The following is a 27,447-nucleotide window of genomic DNA, read 5'->3' as shown; positions in this document are numbered from 1 at the left end:
TGAATATCTGTAGAATGCTTCCATGTCCGCAGTCAGCATTCACTTTCAAATTCAAACAAACGACTTTTTTCCGCTCTTCACTCCGCTCTACTGAGATGGCATTTCCATCAAATACACTTGGCCAGGAGGATAGAGATGATGCTTCTGAACCTCAAGGGAGGAACGTGTAAATCAGTCAATTAATGAGCATCTCTAGCAGGAGGAATGTAGTTTGGTTGGGGTTTTTTTTTTTTTTGTAAACCTGTAAACAATTGATAGATGTTCAGATGACTGGAAATAGCTCTGCTGCTTTTTCATGTATCTCGTTACATGTGAAAGTTATGCTGTCCTGCCCGTTAGAATGCTTAGGTTAAAAGTCAGACAAATCTAGATACAGAAGGGAGATTAATAGCTGAAGAAAATTACACGGGAGACATGCTTTGTCTCTGGTACATCTATAGCAGGGGTCGGCAACCTTTCAGAAGTGGTGTGCCGAGTCTTCATTTATTCACTCTAATTTAAGGTTTCATGTGCCAGTCATACATTTTAACATTTTTAGAAGGTCTCTTTCTATAAGTCTATAATATATAACTAAACTATTGTTGTATGTAAAATAAATAAGGTTTTTAAAATGTTTTTAAGAAGCTTCATTTAAAATTAAATTAAAATGCAGAGCCCCCTGGACCAGTGGCCAGGACATGGGCCGTGTGAGTGCCACTGAAAATCAGCTCGCGTGCCGCCTTCGGCACATGTGCCATAGGTTGCCTACCCCTGATCTATAGTATGTCTGTGCCCAGGCATTGCCAGCTTAAATGTTTTCTTGTAAAGCTGCTTCAGCTTTGTTTGTTGAAGCAGTGGAGTTAAGTTAAAGGTGATGAACAAATACATGTTTGCAGTTGGCCCATCTAGATACAGTAAATACAGTACAGTAAGAAGAGGGAGAAGTGTGGAAACATTGTAAAAGAACTCAAAGGGTTTCAATGGTATTTTCCTGTCTACTTTGAAGGCAGACACATTTCAGGGAAGGGAGAGTGTGGAGATAGAAAATATGTGGTGAAGCCACACTAATAATCATTAATACTTTGCATTTTATAGCATCTAACTAACTAATTAAATCTCACAATACCTGTGTGAGTTAGGAAAATACTATTATCATCATTTTATTGATGGGGAACTGAGTCACAGAAAGGTTGTGATTTGCCAGAGTCCTCTCAGCAAACCTTTGGCAGAGTCAGATATAGAACCCAGCCCTGTGCTTTTTCCACAAGACACTCCCTTCATCTCCACCATCATTGCCATTATTAAGTGGTTGCATGCTGACTGGGTGCTCACTGCTACCCACAACACACAATTCCGTCCCCCAAGGAGCTTAATGAAACATCTGGAAATGGCCTGGATAGTAACATTTTCCCCACTTTCCAGCCTTGTCCGTGAGACGTTACATGCTGCTTTTCACATTCTCTTGAAGTTTTAGAAGAAGCAAATCAGAAGTAATTTCAGTGGAAAGCTTTTCATTGTTCTGCTTCCCATGTTTTTTTTTCAGACCAAAATGAGGCATTTCTCCTTTGCTCAGATGTGCATAAAGCTGTTGCTTATACATGTAGCATATCAGGGATACCACACGTGAACTCCTAGGCTTAGTAGGGCAGACATGAGTCTTTTTTCAGCTAAGACACTTTTTCACTCTGGCGAGGCTGATGAAATGCATACTGTGGCAGACTAACAATAGGGTGTTGCACTAAGGCTAGTCTAGTATTAAGTATTACCGTGTGTTGACAACTTAGCATTTTAAAACAAGAACGTTCATGTTGCATGCTTCAGTTCTTGACTATGTCTTGACCTGTCTTTTTTTTTTAAACCCTCTGGTACACTCATGATTTTAAAGAACAGATTTTATTTAATTTTATATGACTTTTATAAGGCCCTGATCCAAAGCCTGTTGAAATCAGTGAGAATCTTTCCACTGACTTCACTTAGCCCTTATAAAAGCGGCATTTTTCCTTGTAATGTCATGTTCCATTTTATTTTGCTACAGCTGTCTTATCCCCACCCCGCAGGGAGCTAGTGAAGTTTTAGTCCTTAATCCTGAAAAAGTGTATGCATGTAAGGGGACTGTTGCCCCCTTACTAACATTCAGTGGGGGTGTTTTGGTTGGCTAGCTCCCAGCACTAAAAGGGGAAGGGTCGATGGGAAATCAGGAGCCTGAGACTGACAGTCCCCAGGAACAATGGGGAGAGGCCAATGCTCCAGATCAGCCTGATTGACAGGGCGGGCAGGCTAATCAGGGAGTCAGGAGGCCAGGGGGGGTTCCGTCCTCCGTGTGAACTGGAATGGCCTGAGTCAGACAGAGTGGGGCCGAGCTAAGGAGAGAGCAGGGGCGCGAGCTAAGTTGCTGGAAGCAGAGCTGCAGCCCCAAAGCCAGAGCACAGCCCAGAGAGAGCAGAGCTGCCCTGGGAGGAGAGCTGCAGCAACCAGAGCCAGAGAGGCCAGAGAAGCAGCCCAGGGAGCTGAAGGCAGAGCAGCAGCAGCCGCCGTGCTGAGGCAGAGTGGAGCTGGAGCTGGGTGCGGGGAGCAGCTGGGGAGAGTGAGGGGGACCCTGGGCAATGGGCCCAGCGCAGGGAGACACCTCAGCCAAGAGGCTCTGCAGACCAGACTTGGGGGGATCGTAAGCCTGACAGGGCGGGGGCGATGCTGGGAAGAAGGGTCCTGCCACCTATAGCCTGAGAGCGTGTGGCCACCGCCAGAGCAAGTGTCCAACCCCCAGCGTCTCTGCAGCACAGCCAGGGCCTGAGAAGGAGCCTGGGACCTACAAGGAACAGACTGTGAACTGCCCTGATGTTCCAGAGACACTGTTCGTGATGTTCCCTGCCACAGAGCGGGGTGATGTGTTTTCCTTTAACTTTTCCCATTTTTCCTTATTCTTTTTTAAAATTAATTGTTAATTAAACAACTTGTATTTGCTTTAAATTGTATGAAATGATCAGTGGGTCAGGGAGGTACCCAGTGCAGAGAGAGTACCCCGGAGTGGGGACACCCTAGCCCCTGTCCTGGGTGACCACAGCAGGGTTGGGGGTCGAGCCCCCCAGGAATCCTGGGCCCAGCCTTGTCGGGGTTTACGAGGACTCTACCAGACAGGAGAGTGGAAGGGGAGTCCTCAAGGGCAGGGAGGCCTCTGGGTAAACGAAGCCAGGAAAGTTCCCCACAATAGCGGGACCATTCCCCCGCTTACATGCACATGGTTAATTTTATGCACCTGAGCAGTCCTTTAGGAGTCAATGGGAGTACTCAGGTGCATACAGCTAAGCACATGCATAAGGGTTTGCACGACTGAGGCCTTAGTCTTAATTCCCCTTCATGCCCTTACATGTCAGGGCTCCCACCTGGAATAAATCTTGAGAGTTGCAAGCACTGACCAGAGTCTTACGTTTAAAAAAAATAATGCTTCAGTGACTGCTTGAAAAAACACAGCAAGGTGCTGGAAGGTCTGTGGTAGCTGTTGCTATTTACACTGAGCCACCACAATTAAATTGTTCTCTGCTTGATCTAAGAGAAAATATAAACAGACAGGGTGACATCAGTGGGAGTTTTGTCCACATAGGGAGTGCCGAAGAGGGATCAATATTTCAAGTCTGAGGCGAAAAGTAAAAGGAAGAACAAAAGAGTTGAACACATGAGTCATTTTTGTAAAGGGTAGAAAGGTATTGTCATTTTCTAAACTGACCTAGATGTGATTACTTTTAAACCAGGAAGACAGTTTTCAGATGGCACAAAGAAACACAGTGATAAATGCTTTACTGCATACAGTATATCAACTGCTCCAAGTTTTTGTAATGACATTATATATTTTAAAACTATAATTGTTTAAAAATCACAGATAATCCCAGTGAAGCCATTCAAACTTTTCTTAAAGTTGTGAGTCTCATAATGTTACCTAAGAACTCTTATTCAATAATCAACTTTAGGGAAACAATATTGCCTCTGACTCTCCAGTGTGGTATTCCAGTCTTATGCCAGTGTTAGCTCCATTAGCTAGTGTCAAACTGGAGTACTTCAGTGGACAGTTAGACCCTGTAATTAGAAATGTCAAAGCATGTGAAACAGCAGCGGAAAGAAACACCCCAGTCTTACAAAACTGGAGACACTAAACTTTTGCTAGGTCGGAGGAACAAAGAAGATGGTGAAGAAAACGTAGGATAAAGACTTTAGTCCCTGTCAGCACCTACATGGGCAGACCTCTGTGCCTGCATGAAGCCCTACTGACTTCATTAGGGCTTCTCGAAGCACAGGGGTCCACACACATGGGAACGGTTGTGGGATTGGGGTCTTAGGTATCACCTTTTCAAGGAGTCTTGAGCTGATCAGAAATATTGTATATAGAGAAAAGAGAAGAATATGATCAAAAGATAGAAGACACATGTTTCCCTAAAAACTTAGCAGAACAATAATTACATAATAAAAAAATCTTCTAACAAGTCCATACTTATTGTAACTCATAAGAAACTGTTGCTGAACAGTTAAGCTGCTCGAATAATTAGTAAAAATGTATTGAGGAACAATTATTTTATCAAAGATGCCAACATTGGTAACAAATTATATGACCAGCTCTGATGAACAAAATTGGTCCAAACCGTAATCCATTCTGCAAAATCCATAGTCCATTCTGCTTATGAGTTACCTGTTAGTAAACAGCTCTATGGCAGGGATATTCTTTCCAGTGTTGGGAAGGAATATTTTCTCTAGTTTATCATGTGGTTATCTCCAGTTTAAATTACAGAGTGAATGATTATTTTATATATAAAAATAGAGCATCACAGTTCACCAGAGCTTCTGAATTGGGTATAAACAGAATGCAGTGCTTTGTGAAACAAGAGAAACCAAACTGACACACCGCTGGTCGAAGCTACTCCATCCCTGGTTCAGTATATATATAATATATGACATTAATTAGTAGAGGTACTTGCCTACACCTGCTTAGTTGTTGCTAGTCTCCTGAAGCAGCAGCCATCCCTCAGCTTTACTTCTGCACATCATTGAGCAAGTGCAATGGAATGAATAGTGTTTTCCTTCTAGCATTTCAATGACACAGGCCCCCATAAACCATTGCTTAGTTCTGGAGTAAGGAAATTTAGGCATGGATTGCCACCGTATGAGCATACACTAAGGCCTGGGCCACGCTAACCTCCCACTTCGAACTAAGATACGCAACTTCAGCTACGTTAATAACGTAGCTGAAGTCGAAGTACCTTAGTTCGAACTTACCGCAGGTCCAGACGCGGCAGGCAGGCTCCCCCGTCGACTCCGCGTACTCCTATCGCGGAGCAGGGGTACCGGCGTCGACGGCGAGCACTTCCGGGATCGATCCCAGAAGATCGATTGCTTACCGCCGGACCCGGAGGTAAGTATAGACGTACCCTGAGGAAGGAAATCTCTGTGGACACTCTGAAGTTTCCCCTAATCATCTTGCCAGTTTGATCCCTCCTATGTCACTCTACCTAGGAATGTACAGCCCGTGATCCTGCAGATCAACTTGAGTGCAGCTGGGGACACAGGGCCATCTGAACTCTCCACTCTGGCTGGAACTCCCATGGTCGTAGATTCCCTCAGAGCCCTACTTGAAAGAAGATTCCCCAGTGCAGAGAAGGCTCCAGCAACAATCAGGCTGCATTAATTTTTGGACAGATTTACCATTGGTAGCTGAGGTGTTTGGTGATGGACAATGGACGTCTCCCCTGGCCTTTCTTTTTCATCCCTTTCCTTGACACTGGTCCCTGGGGCCCTCTACAGTGTCCAGAGTGTGGGTCATAGAGGTGTGGAAATTGGGATGAAGATAGCACACTTCACATGCACCAACCCAGCAAGTCTGTCCCTGGTGGATCTCCAATCTTCCTCCTGGCCTTTAGAAACTTTTCTGAAAATTCATCAGAACAAGTGAATTGTCGTCATATATCTTAGAGACTCTTTAAATGAAGCTTTCTAATGTCAGTTTTGAGTGCAGAAGATAGACAACTAGCTTCTGAAAATGAACTGTTAATCAGAAGTAATATTATAAACTATAGCAATAGAGAATTAAAATGATCAGAGGAAACAAGTGTCCACATCACAAAAACTCTGTCAAAGTTGGCAATAAATAGCATGTTTGTTACAAGGTTGGAAAATGAAAGACGACTAATGAATGCAAGACCAATCAGGAGTTTAGGGAGATCCTTGAAAAGGCAGTGAACTAATGCTCTTCTGCAACTTGTAATTAGCAAGGCACGTTTAGCAGGTGACTGATCTTACTGAAAATAAAGGTGCTTACATAATAGTGTTGATAATGGCAGGAGCTTTGAGTGTCACTCACTTTTGTAGAGTCTTCTCAATAGCTGCTGCTGAGAAGCTGCAGAGGCACTCACTTGATTGCATGTCCAGGAAAGGAAGAGGGTCTAGCACAGTTAGGGAGACCAGACAGCAAATGTGAAAAATTGGGATGGGGGTGGGGGGTAATAGGAGCCTATATAAGAAAAAGACCCAACAATCGGGACTGTCCCTATAAAATCGGGACATCTGGTCACCCTAAGCACAGTCATCTGAAGGGTCAGCTATCTGCAGGACAGATCCTGTATCTGTTGCTCTGTGGAGGGCAGAATTCCCGTGTCCTTTCACCCCCCTCCAACCCCACGCCCAGAGCCTCAGGTTCTGCAGGGTCTGGGAGGTCTCATTTCCTAACCAACTGCCTTCCAAAGTGATGCTCTGCAGGAAACTCCATGAGGTCAATCTCGTGGATTTTTCTGAACTTCCTGGCTCCCTTCTGCAGATTTCTCTGCTGGAGGAAGGCAATCTGGCCTGATGCTTTAATGTTAATAGGTTCAGTAATGCATCTGTTAAAATATGACCATTTCTTATAAATTGGTGGGTATTTTTGTTTGTTTGCAAATTGTTTACAACCTCCGTCTTTTCAGATGTCAATTCTATTATTCACTTCTATTTAGGCAATTCAAAAACTGGGCAGGGGAAAACAAACCCTGAACATATTTATATATTGGTATGTAATTTAGATATCTTAGCTTTGAAATAAGGCATTACCTACACTGATGAACATTGTGGCTCTGCCTCTTGTAAAGGAAGTGATTGAACTCTAGTGAATGATTGACTCTTTAGATGTTGACCAGAAACCTACTTCTTTGGAAAGGGAATAGGCTGTTCTTTTTTTTTTTTTAAAACTCGGAGTTACTTATCTCCACATTCTCTTTAGTTACTGAGAATGAGCCATGCTTTCTGTTTGTAAAATATTAGTGTTTGACTTCAAGAGGAATTAGAAGGAAAGTAAAATTTAACCTGCTCTTGCTCAAATTTATATTTTTCTAGCAGTGTACTTTGCTAGTTCCAGATCATTTTAGAGAAAAATATATTTTATTATTTCAAAGCGATGTAATGTGAGTTACTAAAAAAACATTTTAAGAAAGCAGAATTGATCTTTGAAATACCCCATAGACCTGAATTTTGTTCAGTAATTAAATATCTGAGGATTTGAGTTAATGTGTCGGAATAAAACAAGTGCCTAGTAATTTTTATGATGCTAGAAATGCAGTGTTTAGTAGGCCTGAAAACATTAGGACATCTTTCTACTCTCTAGGGCTTTCCCCCATGTTATAGCAGATGATGATGACCTGTTTTTTTGCAAACATGTTATGTTAGCACTGGGAATGGAATGCTATAAAATTTAAATGGTCAATTAGCAAAGATTTATTTCCCCAGGGCCTGATTCACCTCTCTATCACACTGGTGTAAAAGGAGGAAGTATGCTGAAATCAATGGAATTACAGCAGTGTAAAGCTGGTATAACTGAGAGGACAGTTGGGACCAAGTTGTTTTTATCAAAATATTTACTATTTTGAGTCAAATGATCAAAACCGTATATATTCTCCATAATTTAGTTTATCTGCAATGCTTAGCTACAATTGTTAGATGATACAAAATAAATCTACATTCTTAAGTATCCATCAGACAAGTTCTTTATTTCAAAATTAGTTCCTGTTAACTTTGAGGGAGATTTTTGAGAGAGAACTTTCAACTCTTTTGTCTATCTGTATTGAGCAGATTTCATAGCCTCATGATATTTGAGCAGCCAACTGTCAACATGGGGATAGCTGCGTACTAATGTAAGGCTTATGTTTTAAATGCACATATTGACCTGGAATTCATAAACAAGCTCTGAGATAGCATATAAAGATGCACAGTCTCTTTGATTAGTTTTTGCACATTGCACAGAAACAGCATATGACATTTTAGCACTCTGATGGAGACTTTCCCAAAAATATCTTACACAGAAATATTGTCAGCAACATGGTCACAACTTTTCAATTTTCCTAATTTTTCCATAGTTTTCTTTTCCCCTACGTTAATAAATACTCTGTTTCACGTGAAGTAATTATCTAATGCCCTGATCTTGCACCTTATTTAATGAACACAGACTCCAGGATTTACACAGAGCCCCGGTGACTTCGTATCCTGTAGCTTGACTTCAGCAAGGCTCCATGCATAGTGTCAAACAAGTAGCAGGATCAGGGATTAAGAGTAAACTGCAAAAGCTCTGAATCATAGAGATCAGTTCTAAATCTGTGTAGTCTGCCTGTCCACTGGAAGTAGATGAATAGGAGTTGAACAAACACTGATCAGCAGTTTATATCCCAGTGTGCAAACTTTAATTTGCTTCTAATTCGTTTAACTGAAATGCATTTAAGGACATAGCAAGAGGAAATTTCACAAATCCTTACCCCCATTTGACCTGAATCTTTTAGTAATTTACGAGCAGGAATATAAACATTGCTTTTACTTCTTTACTTGGCCTTTTTTTTGGAGGGGAGGGGGGTTGACAGTCATCAATAAAAAATTAAATTGTTGATGGCTATTGAGATAAACCAAACGTGTTTTGTGTGTTGATGCTGGCGTAGTAGGAACGTTTCCAAGATGTTTCAGGCCTCATTCTCTGGTTTGTTTAAGGGCAGAGAGTAAGGTCACAAAGGAAATCAAACCCTGATGTGGAGAAATGAAACATGAGGCCTACTGACTTTTAAAAAACATTTTAAATAACATTCTCTAAGGTTTCATTTTATACTGAAGGCAGCTGTAATAAGTTTTGGAAGATGGTGTAAGGTTTCTATTAAAGGGAGACCGTGCTTGCTGTTTCTGTACCCAGAAGAAGGAGCAGGGGAACATGGAATTAGACCCTATTTAGCATAAGGTGAGAAACTTTATAAGTTCTCTCCTGGACTATAAAATAGTAATTTATACATTCCACTGTAATTTACAAATTAAATATTAAGCTGTTCCTAGGCCTTAGAAAATAACACAGATAGCCATGGAATAATTTAATAACTGCAACACAAATGCACTTTTTCCAAAAGTAAAACAAGACTGCTGCTTTGTAGTACACTGCCAGTGTTGCGTCAGTGAATAAATTCCCAGTAGATGCTTGCAGCATGCCAAATATATTGGACTGTATGAAAGATCCCATTGTTCAATGGGCATCATTATTTGCTATTACACTCACAATGTTTGCTTGTGAAACAATTTATTGGAAACTAGTATGTTTAAGAAAGAACACTTGATTTGAAATTCAGTTGATTTGGCTTATAACATTTAAGCTCTTATAATACATTGCCTCTATAAATATTTAGGTCCATTATTCTTTTCTTATCTTTTAAATAAAATGTTTTGAAGGGGCCCTGGATGGCTCAAGAGATTTGGCAATGTGACTTTCACTTCTAATTCATGAGTTCAAATTTGATCTAGGTCAGTATTAACTATAAATATTTACCATCCAACAGCTATTTAGTGACTTACATGAAGTGAGTTATTGGTCTTAGTCTCATTTCTAATAGGTATCCAGGTTACAAGAAATGTCCCTCACAAATAGTACCACTTGGAACCCCTGTTCATCTCAGAAGAAAGGGCAAGGGGTGGATGGGTATGGAGAGTATACTGCATTCACTTCTAGACTGCTCAAAGTTGAAGATGTTGAATGATGTACTGTGAGGAAGTTTTCACTGCTCCTGTCAGTTATGATGTGTGGATAATTAGGAGATCTCAATGTGCAGGGCTGTCATTAAGACAACTTTAATTGACACTAGAGTGACCAGATAGCAAATGTGAAAAATCGGGACGGGGTGGGGGGCAATAGGAGCCTATATAAGAAAAAGACCCAAAAAGTCGGGACTGTCCCTATAAAATCGGGACATCTGTTCACTCTAATTGACACCATATTCAGGTGGAATGGTTTTAAGCTTTGTCAGAGTTCCTTGTCCACCCAGTGTAGCCAATGGAAGCTTTGGGAGGCTGATCCTGTCACAGAAGTCAATGAGAAGTTTGCCATTGGCTCCAGTAGGTGCAAGATCAGGCTCTGTGCACACAAAGAATGTAGAAGCAGGCTCCAAGAGTGAAATCCTGCCTTTGTGGCACTCAATGGCAAAACACCCATTGACATCAATGGAACCAGGATTTCATCCCAAATCTTTACATACTTTGACAACAACTTTCTGCTAGTGACAGTAGCATATTGACTCCTCTTGTAGGTTCACAGACTGTAGAAGTAATAGTTAACTGACAGTAAACCCATCGTGGTATTGAAGATAATTCCATATTCCCCTAAGCCAGGGGTCGGCAACGTTCGGCACGCGGCTCGCCAGGGTAAGCACCCTGGCCGGCCGGGCCAGTTTTATTTACCTGCTGACGCGGCAGGTTCGGCCGATCGCGGCCCCCACTGGCCGCGGTTTGCCGTCCCGGGCCAATGGGGGTGGCGAGAAGCCGTGGCCAGCACATCACTCGCCCGCGCCGCTTCTCGCCGCCCCCATTGGCCCGGGACGGCGAACCGCGGCCAGTGGGGGCCGCGATCGGCCGAACCTGCCGCGTCAGCAGGTAAATAAAACTGGCCCGGCCCGCCAGGGTGCTTACCCTGGCGAGCCGCGTGCCGAACGTTGCCGACCCCTGCCCTAAGCTATACTTAGAATAGGAAGCAACTTTGGTATTTCTGATGCTGTAGTTGATAAAAGTTGACTTTTGTTCACTGTGTTTCAAAAGCCTACTTAATTTTTGTTCCTCTTACACCAAGAGTTTGATGCCTATGCAGCTCTTTTAGTGATGCCTATAATAACTTCATTCATTTTAGAGCAATGATTATTTAATTTTATAAAGTCATAAAACTTTGTTGTTGTTTTTTCTTTTCTGGTTTTATATTAAGTAGAATAAATAAAAACTCAAAAGCATTTGTTATGCTGAACTGTAAAGTAAAATTTATTTTCCTTATTCTATGGTGGCCCAACCTTGAAAAAATGTAAATTTTGTTATGTGGCCTCTTTCCTGTCCCCCTTCCCTCTTCCCCTCCCGCCCTTCTAAATGGGTATTCTTTGTACTACAAGTGTAGTACTCAAGTGATCTCCTTTGAAGTGTAATTTTTGTTATAGATTTTGGCTGCAGTGTTATTTCAGAGGAGTCAGCCAACAGGCTTACAGGGCTTTTTGGCTTGAGTTCATAACAGTGTTCTTGGCAGCACCGCTTATTTATTTATGCATCTTTATTTTTTCTCTCTCTCGCTCCCACTCCCCATCCCAACAGAACGATCACCACACAGGCCCATTCTCCAAGCTGGCCTTCCAGCAAATGCCTCTGCGGTGGTCGGGGGTGATGTGGAGTTTGTCTGTAAAGTGTACAGTGATGCTCAGCCTCATATTCAGTGGATAAAACATGTAGAGAAGAATGGCAGTAAATATGGGCCAGATGGATTACCGTATCTTCAAGTTTTAAAGGTGAGGCGTTTCGGCACATTAAATAGCTATTTGGCGCATGGAATATATGTTGTGTGAACCCAAGAGTTTTGAGATCAGGTCTTCTGTTTTCAAGCTGATTAGCTTAAAAAAAAAGAACATATCTTACGAATGCAATATTATGTTGAAATGTGCTAGTCTAAATGCTAATTGCGCTAGCTTATGGAAAGTCTGTTGTTCTTCCATGGTTTCTTAAATCCATCTCTAAAATAATTTATGCATGTTATATTCAAAGAAGTGAAAAGCCACTAAAAGAACTTCAATGCTATTTATTTGTAGAGAGCATCCAAAGCAAACCAAAGAGAATCTACTCTGTCTCTCACATTTCTTGAGCCTCTTCTTTTCAAAGGCCCCTTAGTAATGGTGAGATCTGCTGCCAATGACTGTTGGCAGTGCTGGGTTCTCTGGATGTGGAGCCTGCAGAGATGTCCATATTTCACCAACTTGATGGGGCATATCAATGGCACAAGGTTATTCTTCTTGGCAGGCATTCTAAGGAAGTTCGTTTAAGGAAATTCTCTGTTATGAAGTTTTCCAAACTGGTTGGCGATGCCAAGAATCCAACCAGTTGGCGTCCAGACTGGTCAGCTATATACCATGTTATTCCATTGAACTAGTATACCAGCTCTGGTGCTCTTCCTTTCCCCTCCCCCACTTCTATTAACAACTCCTCTTAGTTACTTCTAATTAAAAAACCAAAGAACAAAAAAAATGTTTTGACACTGGTGTTTACACTAAATGGAAGGTATGTTCTCATGGAGTGTTGGTGGTGGGACCATAAACAGAGTAATGTCCATATTGGGCAGCAGTTACATTGTTCTCCTATGTTATTGGTCTATTCTAGCATTCGGGGATAAATAGTTCCAATGCTGAAGTGCTGACGCTGTACAATGTGACAGAGGCGGACGCTGGAGAATATATTTGTAAGGTCTCCAATTATATAGGGGAGGCCAACCAGTCTGCCTGGCTCACTGTTACAAAAGGTAACAATGTTTTTTAAAGAAAGCTGGATGTGTAGAAGCTGAAAAAAATGGTGCTTTGGGAGACTGCAGGCAGCTTGTAGGATAACTCTTTGGCCTTGGTATATTTATAATCCTCCTTTGGTGATGCAACTGGTATTACACCAGCAGCCATGGAAAAATTCTCACAATAGTCTCTGTCTGTGCTCTGTGTTTTCTGAAGTTGATCTGTCTTAACCAATTTTATTCTCTCTTGTATTTGATGTCTGTCTCTGCATTCAGGTTTGTTGTTAATGCTGTATATTTCATCATAAAAAATACAGGGTGGTATTACATAATATTAAGGTCTAATTTTTGCTGCAGCAAATATATACAATTTACATATGTACATATCAAGACATAAGTTAGCACAATATTTAGTCATTTGTGACCTTCTACATCACATGCACCTAAATTGCATGTGATTGATTCCCCCCCCCATTATTTTGTTACAAAATAACTATAATTTAAAAAACAAAGGCTTGCAGCATCATATTGACAATTTATACCTGAAATGATTGGAAAAAACGATGGATAAAATTTTGCTCAGTCTCTCCTTCATTTACTTCAATGTAGTTTCTATTTTTGTTTTAAAATTGTGTTCTCTATATGTCTGGCCTAGTTTCCTCCTAGCAGTCAGTGCAGTGCTTTACCCCTGTTGAACAGTTTGTAGGATCAAGGGCTAAAAGTCTCTCTTTCTGAATTAATTCTAGCTGTAAAAGTTTGGATAATCGATTATACAAAAGATGACGTGACGTGATTAGTGTTGTCAACACAAAACTTTCAAACAACATGGTTCAGGCATCAAAAATCATGAGATTTGTTTACATGTGCTGAGATTTTTATATATATACTTGGGTTCTATTTTGTTTGCCTCCTCATTTTTTAACCTTTAGGGCTTTCTAGCTTTTCTCCACAATCATGGGCTAGTAAAATGAGGGGAAAAGAAGACGAAGCAGCTGAGATTCTCACATAAATGATTCTAGGAGATGGGGTTTTAAGAAAAGCACATCATGAGGCTAGATAATTGAAAATGGTGAGACTTGGCAGCATTGCATAATATGCCATATTTAAATACAATGCAATGGATAAGGAATCCTTAGGGCCATATTCCGCTCAAGATAGTGAACAAGTTCTTTGTGTAGCTGAGGTCAGAATTTGCCTCTTAGGTTTCATCTCTTCAGTGTATATTTTTGTATGGCATTATTCTCTCTGGTAACTGAGTGGTACCAGATACTGTCCTACTTTGTTTTCTCTCTGTTTTTCTTTCAATCTACTTTTATTCTTAAAAAAAGAGGAAAGAAAACTAAGTGTTGTGGGTTAATTTTTCCATGTCATTTGATTGCATGCATGTTTAGGTGGTGAGTTTAGGTCTGGTGAAGGGTGTTGATTACTCTCTGAGGTGAGCTGGGTCCTGTTGGTAAACGCCTTTTGGATGAGGGATTTGTGGATGGGGAAGGAACTTTGGATCTGCACACCACTGACTTCACAAAGTGCAAAGCCCTGTGGTTCCGTAGCCCTGTCCACAAGAATTCCCACAATGTCTAGCTTTTCTCTTGCTTCCCTTTTTTTTTCTAGGCCGCCGGTGTTAACACCACGGACAAAGAAATTGAGGTTCTCTATATACGGAATGTAACTTTTGAGGATGCTGGGGAGTATACATGCTTGGCGGGTAATTCTATTGGGATATCCTTTCACACTGCATGGTTGACAGTTCTGCCAGGTATACACGGCTCTCTTTCAGTGGTTTTTCCTCTTTTATTTTCTTTGTTGATTGCTGCAGAATTAGCACAGCTTCTGTCTCAGAAATGGGGCTTTTATTATCCTCAAAATTCTTTATTATTATTATTTTTAAAGAAAGTTGCCTTGATAAGTCTGTGAATGTCTTACAGAACTGCACTTAGTCTGCAGCTATAAAAAATGTAAAGGACAAATTGAACCACTATCAGGCTTAATTTAAACATCTTTACTTTCATCAAACATTCATCAGAAATTTGAAGGAAATATATCTTCTTAGTGCTTAATGAGATACTGAGAATCAACACATTGATCATCACAAACTTTTCCCATAAGATGAAATTCAAAATTACCAAGGTAATTTTGAAACTAATTTGGCCATTATAAAATATGTTTCAGCAAAATCTCTAAGCCATTTAATATGTTTGGGTTCATTTTTACTTATAACCTAAGTCTCTTGTGAGAATCATTGGGTCTAATTTTAAAGCCAGCAGAATGTATACAGAAGCAGTGTATTATATACCTTGGGAATCGGTTCTGTGCATCTTTCAACATTGCATGTTTCAAAAGAATGAATAGTTAATTTGCTTTTACTGCAAAGCATGTCCTGGAATGCGGGGATTGATGTTTTTTCTTAGGAGAAACAAACATCAACGCGCTTTATTGCCTGACAATTGTTAGCTATCAGAAAATGTAACCTTTTAGTTTATTTCTATGCTAGTCAAACTTTCTTATGTATAACTGTTAGCTATAATGTAACTGCCTTGATGTTACCTTTGAGATAACTTGAACTATCTGAGGTTTGCTGGGCCATTATGTACTTGAGCATTAATTAATTCTTAATCCTAAGAAAAAGGTGCAGTTACCTGCATGTGTGTCTTGCATAATTGTGTAGTTATGGTTTGTGCTACACAAGTGAAATGTTCTTAATATCTACTGGCCATTTTGTCTTTATTATTAAAATGCACTGGACAAAACAGTTCCATTATATCTCACTCGCCTCTTGCCCAGTGAACTGACGCCTGCATGGTTCATTCATCACTAAGCAGTCAGACAGTGCTTATGCTGAGCTTGCTTCTACTCGCAGTGTCTGCATTTTGAAAGTGACTGATTAGCATCTTTTAACCAATTTGCTTGAATGATATATGATGTTAACTGAAGACGAGGTACAAGAAAACTTGGATGTGCACTGCTTGCAGAGTGACCACTGATTGCTTTGGAATGCTGCCTTTTTGGAGGCGTATTCCAGATAAAGGTTTACATAAAGATGAACTTAGAGTATTTGCATATGTAACCGTCTTGAGGATAACTTCAAAATGGTTTCAGTAAGAATAGCAGCTACTTACAAAAAGACACACACACACACGCACGTATATGTATATCAAAATAAGGACTAATCTTATTGACCCGTAACCAATGATAAGGTTAAAAAAAAATTGCTGTGTTAGTATGAAAACTATTATGTAGGTCTGACTGAAGGAGAATCATTAAAGTGTATTGAAAGCAATTCAGTCATCTTGTTTGTTTATTTATTCTTTTTAGTCTGAGGCTGGGCTCTTCAAAAGAGCCTACGGGAATCAGGCACCCAACTGAAATAGAAATTAAGCAGAAGTTGGGCAGCTAATTCCCTTCAACTAATTTAAGAATCCCAGCTTGAGTTAAGAAGCACACTTATTATAAGGGGCTGATGGATCCTGCATTCCTTGTGCACTTCTTTCCCAGTGGAAATCTTGGATACGCAAGCAACGCAGGCTCATGCCCAAAGTACGTTCTATTTAGGAGTTTATAAGCCTTTCTTTTAGCCTAGCTAAATGAATAAGTGTTTGTCTGTAAATGTGCGTTCAGCCGGTTAGCAAAGTTAAATACAATGCTCTTGTGAATTATTTTGACTTAAATCTGCCATTTGTTGTTATCAAAAAATTGGCTTAACTATTTATTCATCTGGAGTGAATTATGTGTCCATTTTCTCCTCCTCGAGAGCTTGGCTTAAAAGTCAGAACTGGAAAACAAAGCTAGGTAGTTTTAATTTTTAGCACTAAATTCACAATGAAGCAAAATGAGTAATCCCAACAACTATATATATATGTGTAGACAAACAAAGACAGACCAACAGAGAGAGAGAGAGAGACACACACACACACACACACACACACACACACACAAAATCTGGAGAGGGAGACCAGTGTACTGATTATGAGATGTTCTAAACAAATTCTTTGGAGATCAACAGTATTCTGTATTTCATGAAGTCACTGCATGAAGTCCCCATGTAATTTAATGTTGTTCCAATTACTGTACTGATACATGTTTGTGCCGTGTGCTAACTCTGTGGCATGATTGTTCCTCCTCCAAACTTGCAACCTAGCTCCCGATGAAAAAAAAGAGTATCCGTCATCCCCAGACTACCTGGAGATAGCAATTTACTGCATAGGGGTCTTCTTAATTGCCTGTATGGTGCTGACAGTCATCTTGTGTCGTATGAAGAACACTACCAAGAAGCCGGACTTCAGCAGCCAGCCTGCCGTGCACAAGCTGACTAAGCGCATTCCTCTGCGCAGACAGGTAACAGAAAGTAGATAAAGAGTTTAAAAAACTTTTACCCCCTCCCCAAAAGAAAAGAGAGCGAGAGAGACATGAAATCGATTTGTAAGATCAGAGTTTTGATATAGATTCAAATCAGTTGTACACAAAATTGCCATAAAAGAGTTGGTTTCAGTGCCTAAAACCCAGGAAGCCAGAATATGGAGAGCCTCATCCTAAATGTAGAGTATATGCCTCAAGGGAAGAAGAAAGCAGGGTGGGTGGTAGGGGAAGGGACATTAAAAATGAAGCATGTTCTATATTAGCAGTCCACAGGGGAAAATGCACTTGATGCAATTATGGCCTGATCCAATGCTCGTTGAAGTTAGTGGAAAATTTCCAGCTGGCTTAAAAAATGGGCGTCACAATAGATCCTTATTTAATTTTATTTATAATTTTGTTTCTAAGGTACCTATCATTGTAGTAAGTGCGTACCAGACAGAAAGAGGAAATTTTTAGGAAGCATTTCCAGAGACTGAGCGGGAAGGAATTTCAGTACATCATAATGCTAACCAAAGACCCAGAAACAGCTTCAGAAATACACAAGAGCATAATCAAATAGTAGGGGAGAGATTAAACAAATTCTCAAAGGCAATTTGATTAAGCTGCGGGTGCATTTGGAACCTGGCCGTAGGGAAAAACTAATACCAAATTTGAAACATACATCACAAAAAAAAAAGTCACGTGAAACATTCATTGAATCTATTAAAGCAACTTTGACTCATCATTGGCAATAAAAGTCTCTGAAGAGGCCAGTACCAGGAACTACAAACCAGTCGAGCAAGTAATAGGCTTTTTAGCTTTGTCATAAGCCCGTCACTTGCCAAAACAGCAAGATTCCCACATACTATCTTCTTTTAAAAGACTTGTTTCTTTTGAGGTTGTAGTTTAATATGTTTTGATTTTCTTGCTATATGTCTTCAGAAGAAATGGGCCTATGCCACAAAAATTTACTCCCAGATTTCCAATGCCTCAGGATTTAGAGGTGTCTGGATTTGGGGGTGTGCTTCATTATAAAAATACAGGGTCCATCAGCAAAATTTAGATTCAGATTCTGCTTTCTAATGTTCAAAGGTGTTTGGATCTGGCCCATCTATAAGATTAGTAGTTTGTACAAAATTCCCATTGTTTTTGCAGCCTGTTCAGAATATTATATCATTTGTAATAATGTGTGTCCCTCAGAAAGTTTGTTTTTTCAATGTGGATAAGCATATAAACGTTTAGATTCTTATTGTGGGAATGAGTCTTAATTTAATAAGCTATGCTTTTTTTGTTCTGTTTTTGCTTTTGCTGGATTTCTAGTTCTTCTGGGTTAGAAACACTGTGAGAGGAACCTTTATTGCAATATTTTAGTCCTCCGATCCTGAATACAGGAAGTGCAGAGGTTCATAGAATTTGAATAGGGAGGGAAAATGCCCAAACTTTTTCAAACCTTAAATATGTTTGGTTTCCTCTTATGGTCAAAGATTTGTGTCAGTTCTGATTTTATTTGAATCTCTTTGCTCATCACTAACCATTGTAATTCTGTTTCTAAACTTGCTTGCATTTGCATTTGATTGCAAATGAGGAGAAAGAAAGTTTGGTGTGACCCCCCCCCAAAGCCCTGCTAATTAAGCCTGTGGAACGTGATTGATTGATCAGAAAGAGCCACGACATGTGTGTCTTCACCACACAGATATATATTAAAAATTCTATGTCAATTGTTCTTCACAAAGAAGGCCTTTTAAATGTAGCCCCCTTATCCAGAGAAGGAGATGTGTATCAGCTCCTACAATAAAAGACATTTATTGGACTGTGGCCTGAATGACAAGAATTGTACTAAAATGTTGATGACAGAGAAAATGCCATTGGAATCCTCTGCGTGCCTTCACGGTCACCAGCCAGGCTTAAGGCTCATTGTGAACTCATTTTTTTCTGATGAAAAATACTTTTGGACTGGTGGTTTGTTAGGTGTCTTTTCGGTATGTGTGTGACATCCTGTGCCAATAATTGCCCTCGGTTTAATCATTTGTCATCAGTAGTGAATTCTTCATGTGTTATACATTCTCTGCTGATGGGTCAAATTCCCAAGGGGCTGATTTAAGCATAGGAATGAAACTGGCAAAGATGAGGAATTAGTTTGACTGTGAATGGCATCTTCTCTAGGTGGGAAGAGGTTTACTGCTGAGTACCGTAATGCTCAGGTTGGGAGTCTTATAACTATTATTTAGTGAATTTCCACTACATTTTATCCTTCTACACATGTAAGATTTTTTTCCTACCAAAATTCAGTTGTTTCCACATTCCAGAGACGTTATAGGGTCAGAATGAAGTTAATCAGAAAAAAATATTTTTGCCCTTTGCCCTGACCTCACTGTGCTCTGGTACCTTCTTTTTGAACAGGAACTGCCTATGAGCCCAATGCTGTTACTTAGTTAGAGCAAATCGGGCCTGCACTGGTGTGTGTCTTTGGCATTCTGTGTGGGAGTAACTATTCACAGGTTTGGGAGGTGAACTGCTTATGGGATTGGGTATTATGACACCAGTCAGAGCATAGATCTCAAATAGTCACTTCTTTGGGCAGAGGAACCAAAGTGGAAGGCTGAACATCAGTAAGAACTTTCACTTGTTTTGTGGAACAATTTTATGCCTTTAATAAAATAGATGACACTGTACTTTAGTGTTCTGGACTTTAGGGTCCCATAGCTTGTGACTTGCCAGGGTTACAAACATACTAATGGATAAGTAGGAACGCTCTCATGCCTAGCAAATTTTCCAAGTATTGATTACCGTAATGGATCAGAAGGAAATATTTTCAATCCCTTCTCCTTTGTGTGTTGTGAGAAGAGAAGGTATTTTACAGAGAGACATATTTTAAATACATGTAAATTAATTTGATGAGCCTATCAGCTGGTCTAGAAGTAGGCTGTTGAGTCTAAAACTATGGAGATATGGGAAGTCTGAGTTCACCAAATGGAATAACATAATTCAGAATGATGGTATTTGATAGGATTAAAAAAGAAGAGAGAAAGAGAAAGAAATAGTTCAGATTTAGGAAGTTAAGATTAAGCATAATGGAGGATAGCTGAGGAGTAGAGAAGGTCAAACATAGTATCTGTCTTTGAAAAGGGTACCAAAGAAAACCTGGAGAATTACAGACCTGCAATACCTGGAAAGACACTAGAACAGGCACCTCATAGGAGAGGATTAGAATTCAAAACAAACTTGACAAATTGGGGAACTTGGTCTAAAATCAACAAGATGAAATTCAATAAAGACAAGTGCAAAGTACTGCACTTAGGGAGGAAAGATCAAAGGCATGACTACAAAATGGGGACTAACTGGCTAGGTGGTGGTACTGCTATAAAGGATCTGGGAGTTATAGTGATCACAAAGTGAATATGAGTCAGCAATGTGATGCAGTTGCAAAAAAGTCTAATATCATTCTGGGGTTTATTAACAGAAGTGTCATATGTAAGATATGGAGGTAATTGTCCCATTCTGCTTGACACTGGTGAAGCCTCCACGGGAGTACTGTGTCCAATTCTGGGTACTACCCTTTAGGAAAGATAAGGATAAATTGAAGAGAGTCCAGAGGCAAGCAATCAAAATGATAAAAGGTTTAGAAAACCTGACCTATGAGGAAAGGTTAAAAAAACTGGGCATGTTTAGTCCTGAGAAAATAAGACTCTGGGGGAACCTCACAACAATCTTCAAATATGTGAAAGGCTGTTATAAAGAGGGTGGTGATCAATTCTTCTCCATGTCCACTGAAGGTAGGACAAGAAGTAATGGGCTTAATTTGCAGCAGGGAAGATTTAGGTTGGATATTAAGAAAAAACTTTCTAACACTAAGGTTAGTTAAGCTCTGGAATAGGCTTCCAAGGGAGGTTGTGGAATCCCCCCATCCTTGGAGGTTTTTAAGAACAGGTTGGACAAACATCTGTCAGAGATGGTGTAGATTGACTTGGTCCTGACTCAGCACAGGGGCCTGAACTTGACCTCTCAAGGTCTCTTCCAGTCCTACATTTCTATAATATTTCATGTAGTATTGATCTATGAGTTTGGTCTTCAGCCCACAAATACTCTCACAAACAGTTCTGGTTAGGATATGGCCCAAAATGTTTGTCTTAATATATCATCAATCATCATCATTCCCATAATGGCATTGGTCATCGGGGCACCATCATTGATGAGCAATCAGCCAATTGTCTCCACCCTGATGATTGTGTGTCAGTGCTTGAGTCTCCGCGAAGTCCATTCCTGTCCACTCTTTTATGTTGTCAATCCACCTCTTCTTCTCTTCCCCTGTATTGTCCCTTGGAGGATGATCTTGGATAGGCCAGATGATCTTGTTACATGGCTTGCGCTTCTTCATGGTCATCAGCAGGTCTTCATATGACCCAGCGCATTGGGTGATGATGTTGCGGACCTCTTCATTAGTGATGCGGTCGAAGTAGGAGATGCCCAGGATTTTACGGAAGTATCTCATCTCTACTACCCGTATTTTCCCTTCAAGTTCTGCCATAAGAGTCCATGTCTCGCATGCATACAGAAAAATGGAGATGACCAATGTGTGCGTCAGTTTCAGTTTGGATTCCAGGGAGATGTTCTTATTCCTCCAAATTGGCTTTAGCTTTGCTACTGCTGCTGCTGTTTGCACAGTTCTTGCCCAAATTTCTGTCTTGTATCCTTCATCAGTGATGATTGCTCTCAAATACTTGAACTGTTTCACTGTCTCCAGCTCTTGTCGACTGACAGTGATATGTGAGCTGATCCCATCACGTTTGTTTGTCATTAGCTTGGTTTTCTCTGCACTGATTTCCATGCCCTATTTTCGGAGGTTTCATCCAATCGTTTCACAAGGCTGGCAAGTTCATCTTCGCTGCCTGCCAGGCCATCAATGTCATCAGCGAACCGAAGATTTGAGATTGTTTGCCCCACAATTCTGACTGTGCATATGTGATATTCTAGGGCTTCAGTCATTATGCACTCCAAGTAGATGTTGAACAGTGTGAGCGAAAGAAGGCAGCCTTGCTGGAATCCAAAGTGGTGCAAAACCACTCTCCTATTGTGTCATGGACAAGAACTGCACTGCTGGCCTTGGCATACAGTTGTTTAATGGTAAGAATAAGCTTACAACCAACATTGCACTTCTTCATGGTTGCCCAGAGAGCTTCATGCCATACTCTGTCAAATGCCTTCTTGAAGTCAACAAAGATGTGGTAGATGTCCTGCTGGTGTTGTAAGTACTTCTCACATAGAACATGAAGGTTGAAAATCTGTTCTGTGGTACTTCTTCCAGCACAAAAGCCAGCCTGTTCTTCAGCAGTGATATTCTCCACTTGTGGCTTCAATCTGTTCAATATAACTTTCAATATCACTTTGTTGGGATGGATAATTAAACTTATGGTCTGGTAATTTTGACACAATTGCAGGTTGCCTTTCTTTGGCAGAGTGATGATTAGTGACTGTGTCCACGTGGAGGGCCACTCACCGGTCTGCCAGATCTTGTTGAGTACATCTATTACTATTTCTCCTCCAAATTCATCAATTTGGCTGGGATGTTGTCAATACCTGTAGCCTTTCTGTTCTTGAGTGATTTCACAGCTGTCTTCACTTCTTCACGTAGTATGCATGCGAAAGTCATCCTCCTCAGTTGAATCGGGGCTGTCTAAGACACTGGGATCTCCATTTGTCTGGTGGTTGTACAGATCAGAGCAGTAGTTTATCCACTTATTGAAGATGTCCCTTTCTTCTGTAAGATGGTTCCCTTCTTTGTCTTGAATTGCGTTAGCTTTGGTCCATCTTTCCTTCGTCAGATCTTTTACAACCTGGAAGGCTCATTTGCTATTTTTATTATTGATGCACACTTCAATTTTAGAGCACTGTTTTTCAATCCATATCTCCTTGGCTACCTTCATTCCTTTCTTGATCTTTCTGCCAATCGCTCTGTATTTATCAGTTCCCTCAGTGCTATTCTTGTCTCTCTTAAGTTCTCTTCTAATGTCACACATTTGTAGTATTTCATTTGTGACCCATGGTTTTGTCTTCTTACGATGTTTCCCAAGAATGTTCATTGCTGCCTCATTCATTACAGCATTGAAATTGTTGGTCATTGTTTCTACGTTTTCCTCTAGAGCAAGTAGCGGGGCAGATTTTCCGCCGATCATTGCTTGGAATGATTCTACAATGTTTCGGTCTCTGAGAATTTCTAAGTCAAATGCTTATAACTACAGTAAGACTCCTCACTTAGTGAATTTGCTTTGTATTTTCTTAGGTGCAGTCATTCAGATGGGAAGTATTATCAGGATTTCTGTCAATAGCTGATTGCATTGCTTACTTACTAATTGTGCATGTGACTTCAGATTAGCTTTTAGAATGAAGCCTTTAAAGAGACAGAAAGTAGACATTCACTGCTACACCCTCACAGCCTGCATTGCAGAACTGACAGATCTAGGCTTTAGATCTGCATAAATCATAAATGCAGGAAAACATCCCTTCATAATCAATTACTGAAAATTACATGCTCTTCCACAGCTAATTTCATCACATTAAACTTGAATTACCATCCAAGATTTATTTATATTTTGATACCACATACAGTATATAAATTATTTTTTTCTGAACTGGTTAAATTCAGTGCATTCAACCCAAGGACAATTACTCACTTGGGTAGATGCATAAGGGGTGGAGTGAGTGGAAGACTCCTTGCTCCCCATTTTAAGCTTGTTTGGGGGGGGCTAACCACAGAGTCTAGGGAGTTAAGAGACTGTACAAGTTTGATAGTGAAGTTGGTTCTAGAATGATCCTGCAAAGAGAAGAGATGGAGTAAGAGCAGGGTCATAACTGCAATCCCCTGTGTAGTATTCAGTGAACCTGCTCAAGAAGGAGTGGGGAGAATGTGTACCACACTAGCCTATTTAAAGTCTGGCGCAGAGTATCTGTTGCATCATGAATTGTGACGGAGTAAGCCAAAATTCTGTCTTGGATTTTCATTACACTGCAATTTCTCTACATCTCCTTAACACCGGGCTTTGCCTTAAAGACACAGTCTAGCCTTTAATATTTACACCATAAATCTCTCAGATCATTACACAATTGAAACCAAAACCTAAGGTTCAGAGAAGGACAACTAAAATGATTAGGGGTTTGGAGAGGGTCCCATATGAGGAGAGATTAAAGAGGCTAGGACTTTTCAGCTTGGGAAAGAGGAGACTAAGGGGGCGATATGATAGAGGTATATAAAATTATGAGTGGTATAGAGAAAGTAAATAAGGAAGTGTTATTTACTCCTTTGCATAATACAAGAACTAGGGGTCACCAAATGAAATTAATAGGCAGCAGGTTTAAAACAAATAAAAGGAAGTAGTTCTTCACACAGCGCACAGCCAACTTGTGGAACTCCTTACTTGAGGAGGTTGTGAAGACTAGGACTATAACAGCATTTAAAAGAGAACTGGATAAATTCATGGAGGTTAAGTCCATTAATGGCTATTAGCCACGATGGGTAAGGAATGGTGTCCCTAGACTCTCTTTGTCAGAGGGTGGAGATGGATGGCAGGAGAGAGATCACTTGATCATTACTTGTTAGGTTCACTCCCTCTGGGGCACCTGGCATTGGCCACTCTCAGTAGACAGGATACTGGGCTAGATGGACCTTTGGTCTGACACAGTACGGCCGTTCTTATGTTCTGCTGTCTCACATTGCTGAAATGACTTCTCCATTCTGAACTTTGGGGCATATCTCAGCAAAGCAGCAAGCTCTGGAATGAGGTTGCCCATGTCCCAGAAGCATGGGGCAGCAGTGATCTACTTAAAAAGGGATATATAATATGCAAGAAAATGTGTGTTTCCTACATACTACTCCTAAAAAAAAAAATTCAAGTAGGTTAAAGCTGCTGTAATATGTCATTGACCTTCCCCTAGTGGAATATTCTTCACTGTTATATAGTGCCTGATAAACAAAAACACTTGATGTAGATTTCAAAGGCTTATTTTTGCTATTACAGAAGGAAGGAAAGGCCATTTTAAAATAGTTGTCTAACCTCAGAGGGCCTCCTCTGACCAAGGGCCAACTCAGTCTGCCTTCCTCTTTTCTCAAGCAAGACTTTTATAGCCTTTCAGCTCCCATAACTTCTTGCAGTGCTCCAATTAATCAATCAAAATTATATTCCCTGCGAGCATGGTCTATTCCTTTCCTTATGACTAATACTGGGGGATCCCTCTGGATTTCACTCATCCGTCATACCCAGGCTAATTCACTTTATTTCATATAGAGGTTAGTCAATTACATAGATACTGTGTGAAGTAAAGAGGGTCAGTTATATTGAAATGGAAATTGGCAAATAATTTCAGCTGTTTTTCTGCAACATTATTGCAGCTTTCTGCTTCAAAATACACTTACAGGTTTACAGTTTCTTCCAAGTTTAAATGTAAACATGTTTTTAACCTAGTAAAACCGCTGACTACAATCCTCTTTTAAGTTGACAAGCAAATGATCAAAGTTAAAGAGACAGTTGTTTGTACTAATGACATCCTATCAATGAAATAAAGTTCTGAAAACCCATTTCAGATCATTCTTTGATGTGCATGAGATATTAACTAAGTAACACACCATTTTATTCACACCTTCATGGCGCAGTGTCCATTGAAAACAGCGGTGGCTATGATGATGAAGTAAAATATCTGTCAGATCACTATAACCTTTACTCAGAGTTCTGCAAATTGGTGTTTTTAATGTGAACTGTTTTCGATTGTTAAGTTGCTACTAAAGGTGAGCCTGATCATCGCCTATGAATAATTCTACCTGCCAAGCATCAAGAGAGTCAGGGCCGGCTCCCAAGCGGTGGGGAAAAAAAAAAGAAGTCGCGATCGGCGGCAGCTCCACCGTGCCGCTTTCTTCTTCGGCGGCAATTCGGCGGCAGGTCCTTCCCTCGGAGAGGGACCAAGGGACCCGCCGCCAAATTGCCGCCGAAGAGCCCGACGTGTCACCCCTTCCCCTTGGCCACCCCAAACACCTGCTTGCTGGGCTGGTGCCTGGAGCTGGCCCTGAAGAGAGTCACTCTTGCTGCATTTACCAAAACACCATTGGGGAATTAATGGTGCCCAAGCAAATTTGGATGGAATATTCCAAATTCCATTTATGCTTTTAAACTACTTCTCTTAGTAACTGCTTGCCACCCTGAGTTCTACCTATTTGTGTTTGTGGAAAATTTTCTGAATTCCTGGACACGTGCCTGATTTTGTGAAGTATGCTGTTCGCTTACATGTCATTTCATCGCTTTGTATCAGTTAAGAGCTTCTCAGTTAACACAGAAGGGCAGACAGGCATTTGTAAATAGTAAATGATATAGGGTATGGACATAAAGGGTGAAATCCTGACACCATTAAAGTCAATGAGAGTTTTGCCATAGACTTCAGTGGGGCAAGGATCTCACTAAGGCATCTACTCCTTGTTGTAGAAGTATAGAAAAAAATTAATTTATGTTGCACTGATAGAGTGCTAGACTCTTGACAGACAAGTATAAAGACAGAATGCCTGCCCCAAAGATCTTTCAGTCTAAAATAAACAATGTATAAACAAAGTAAGGGGAACAAAGAGCAGTGTGACTAAATGATGAAGAGGGACTAGCGTCTTGTGAGTTTCACAGTTTTTGTTTCTTTCAATTTATGTTTGGTGTTTATCATTAGTTAGCTTGATGACTTGGCATTTTGGTCATGACCAGGGATTGAACTGGAGACTTCTAGAGCTAAAAGCATCAGCCTCTACAACTTGAGTTAAAGGTCTAATTTTCTGATCTGGGAGTTGTATACAGAATTGTATCCTCAGTGAGTCAGGCACATTAGCACGTCTGCTGAAAGTACTAGGGTTTATAGGGCCTAGGAAGAAGTGTGCTTTAAAGAGGGAAAGGCATAGAGGATGATAGATTGGATCAGGGAGGAATTTTCAGGCACGGAAGGAGGTCTGGAAGCCAGAATGAAGGAAATTAAAGGGCTAGGCAAGGGAGGAATGAAAGGAGTTGAGAACAGAGGGGTAGGCAGGAGCTAGATTGTGCAGGTCATTGAAGGTGAGCACAAGGAGGTTTGCATTTGATGTGGAAGACCGTGGGAAGCCTGTAAAAGTGATTTGGAGAGGGACTGGATGTGGTCAGAGTGGCAGGCAAGGTAGATGCCTTGAGAGAGAACATTTTGGGCAGATTGAAGAAGCCTGAGCTGAGAGTATGGAAACAGGGCCGGCTCCAGGCACCAGCCTGGCAAGCAGGTGCTTGGGGCGGCCGCTCCGGAGAGGGGCGGCAGGTCCAGCTATTCGGCGGCAATTCGGCGGACGGTCCCTCACTCCCGCTCGGAGCGAAGGACCTCCCGCCGAATTGCCG

The 27,447-nt window shown here is 40.8% G+C and overlaps 1 protein-coding gene across 4 annotated transcripts in view; it reads left to right on the top strand.

The window, feature by feature from the left end:
- FGFR2 (fibroblast growth factor receptor 2) overlaps positions 1–27,447 on the top strand; it is a 99,428-nt gene that overhangs the window by 48,734 nt on the left and 23,247 nt on the right. Inside the window, exons 7-9 of one of the 4 annotated variants that reach the window (XM_029911348.1) lie at positions 11,569–11,759; positions 14,354–14,447; positions 16,878–17,074. In XM_029911348.1, coding sequence (XP_029767208.1) covers positions 11,569–11,759; positions 14,354–14,447; positions 16,878–17,074 — 482 coding nt within the window. Of the gene's footprint in view, positions 1–11,568; positions 11,760–14,353; positions 14,499–16,877; positions 17,081–27,447 lie in introns of all 4 variants that reach the window. The other 3 variants (XM_029911347.1, XM_024216981.2, XM_024216979.2) reach the window with 3 other exon arrangements.

The sequence above is a fragment of the Terrapene carolina genome, unplaced genomic scaffold, assembly GCF_002925995.2.
Source record: "Terrapene carolina triunguis isolate 2854851 unplaced genomic scaffold, T_m_triunguis-2.0 Scaffold95, whole genome shotgun sequence".
Classification (NCBI taxonomy): domain Eukaryota; kingdom Metazoa; phylum Chordata; order Testudines; family Emydidae; genus Terrapene; species Terrapene triunguis.
The sequence above is the reverse complement of the archived record's forward strand: the minus strand, read 5'-3'. Positions and strand labels throughout refer to the sequence as shown.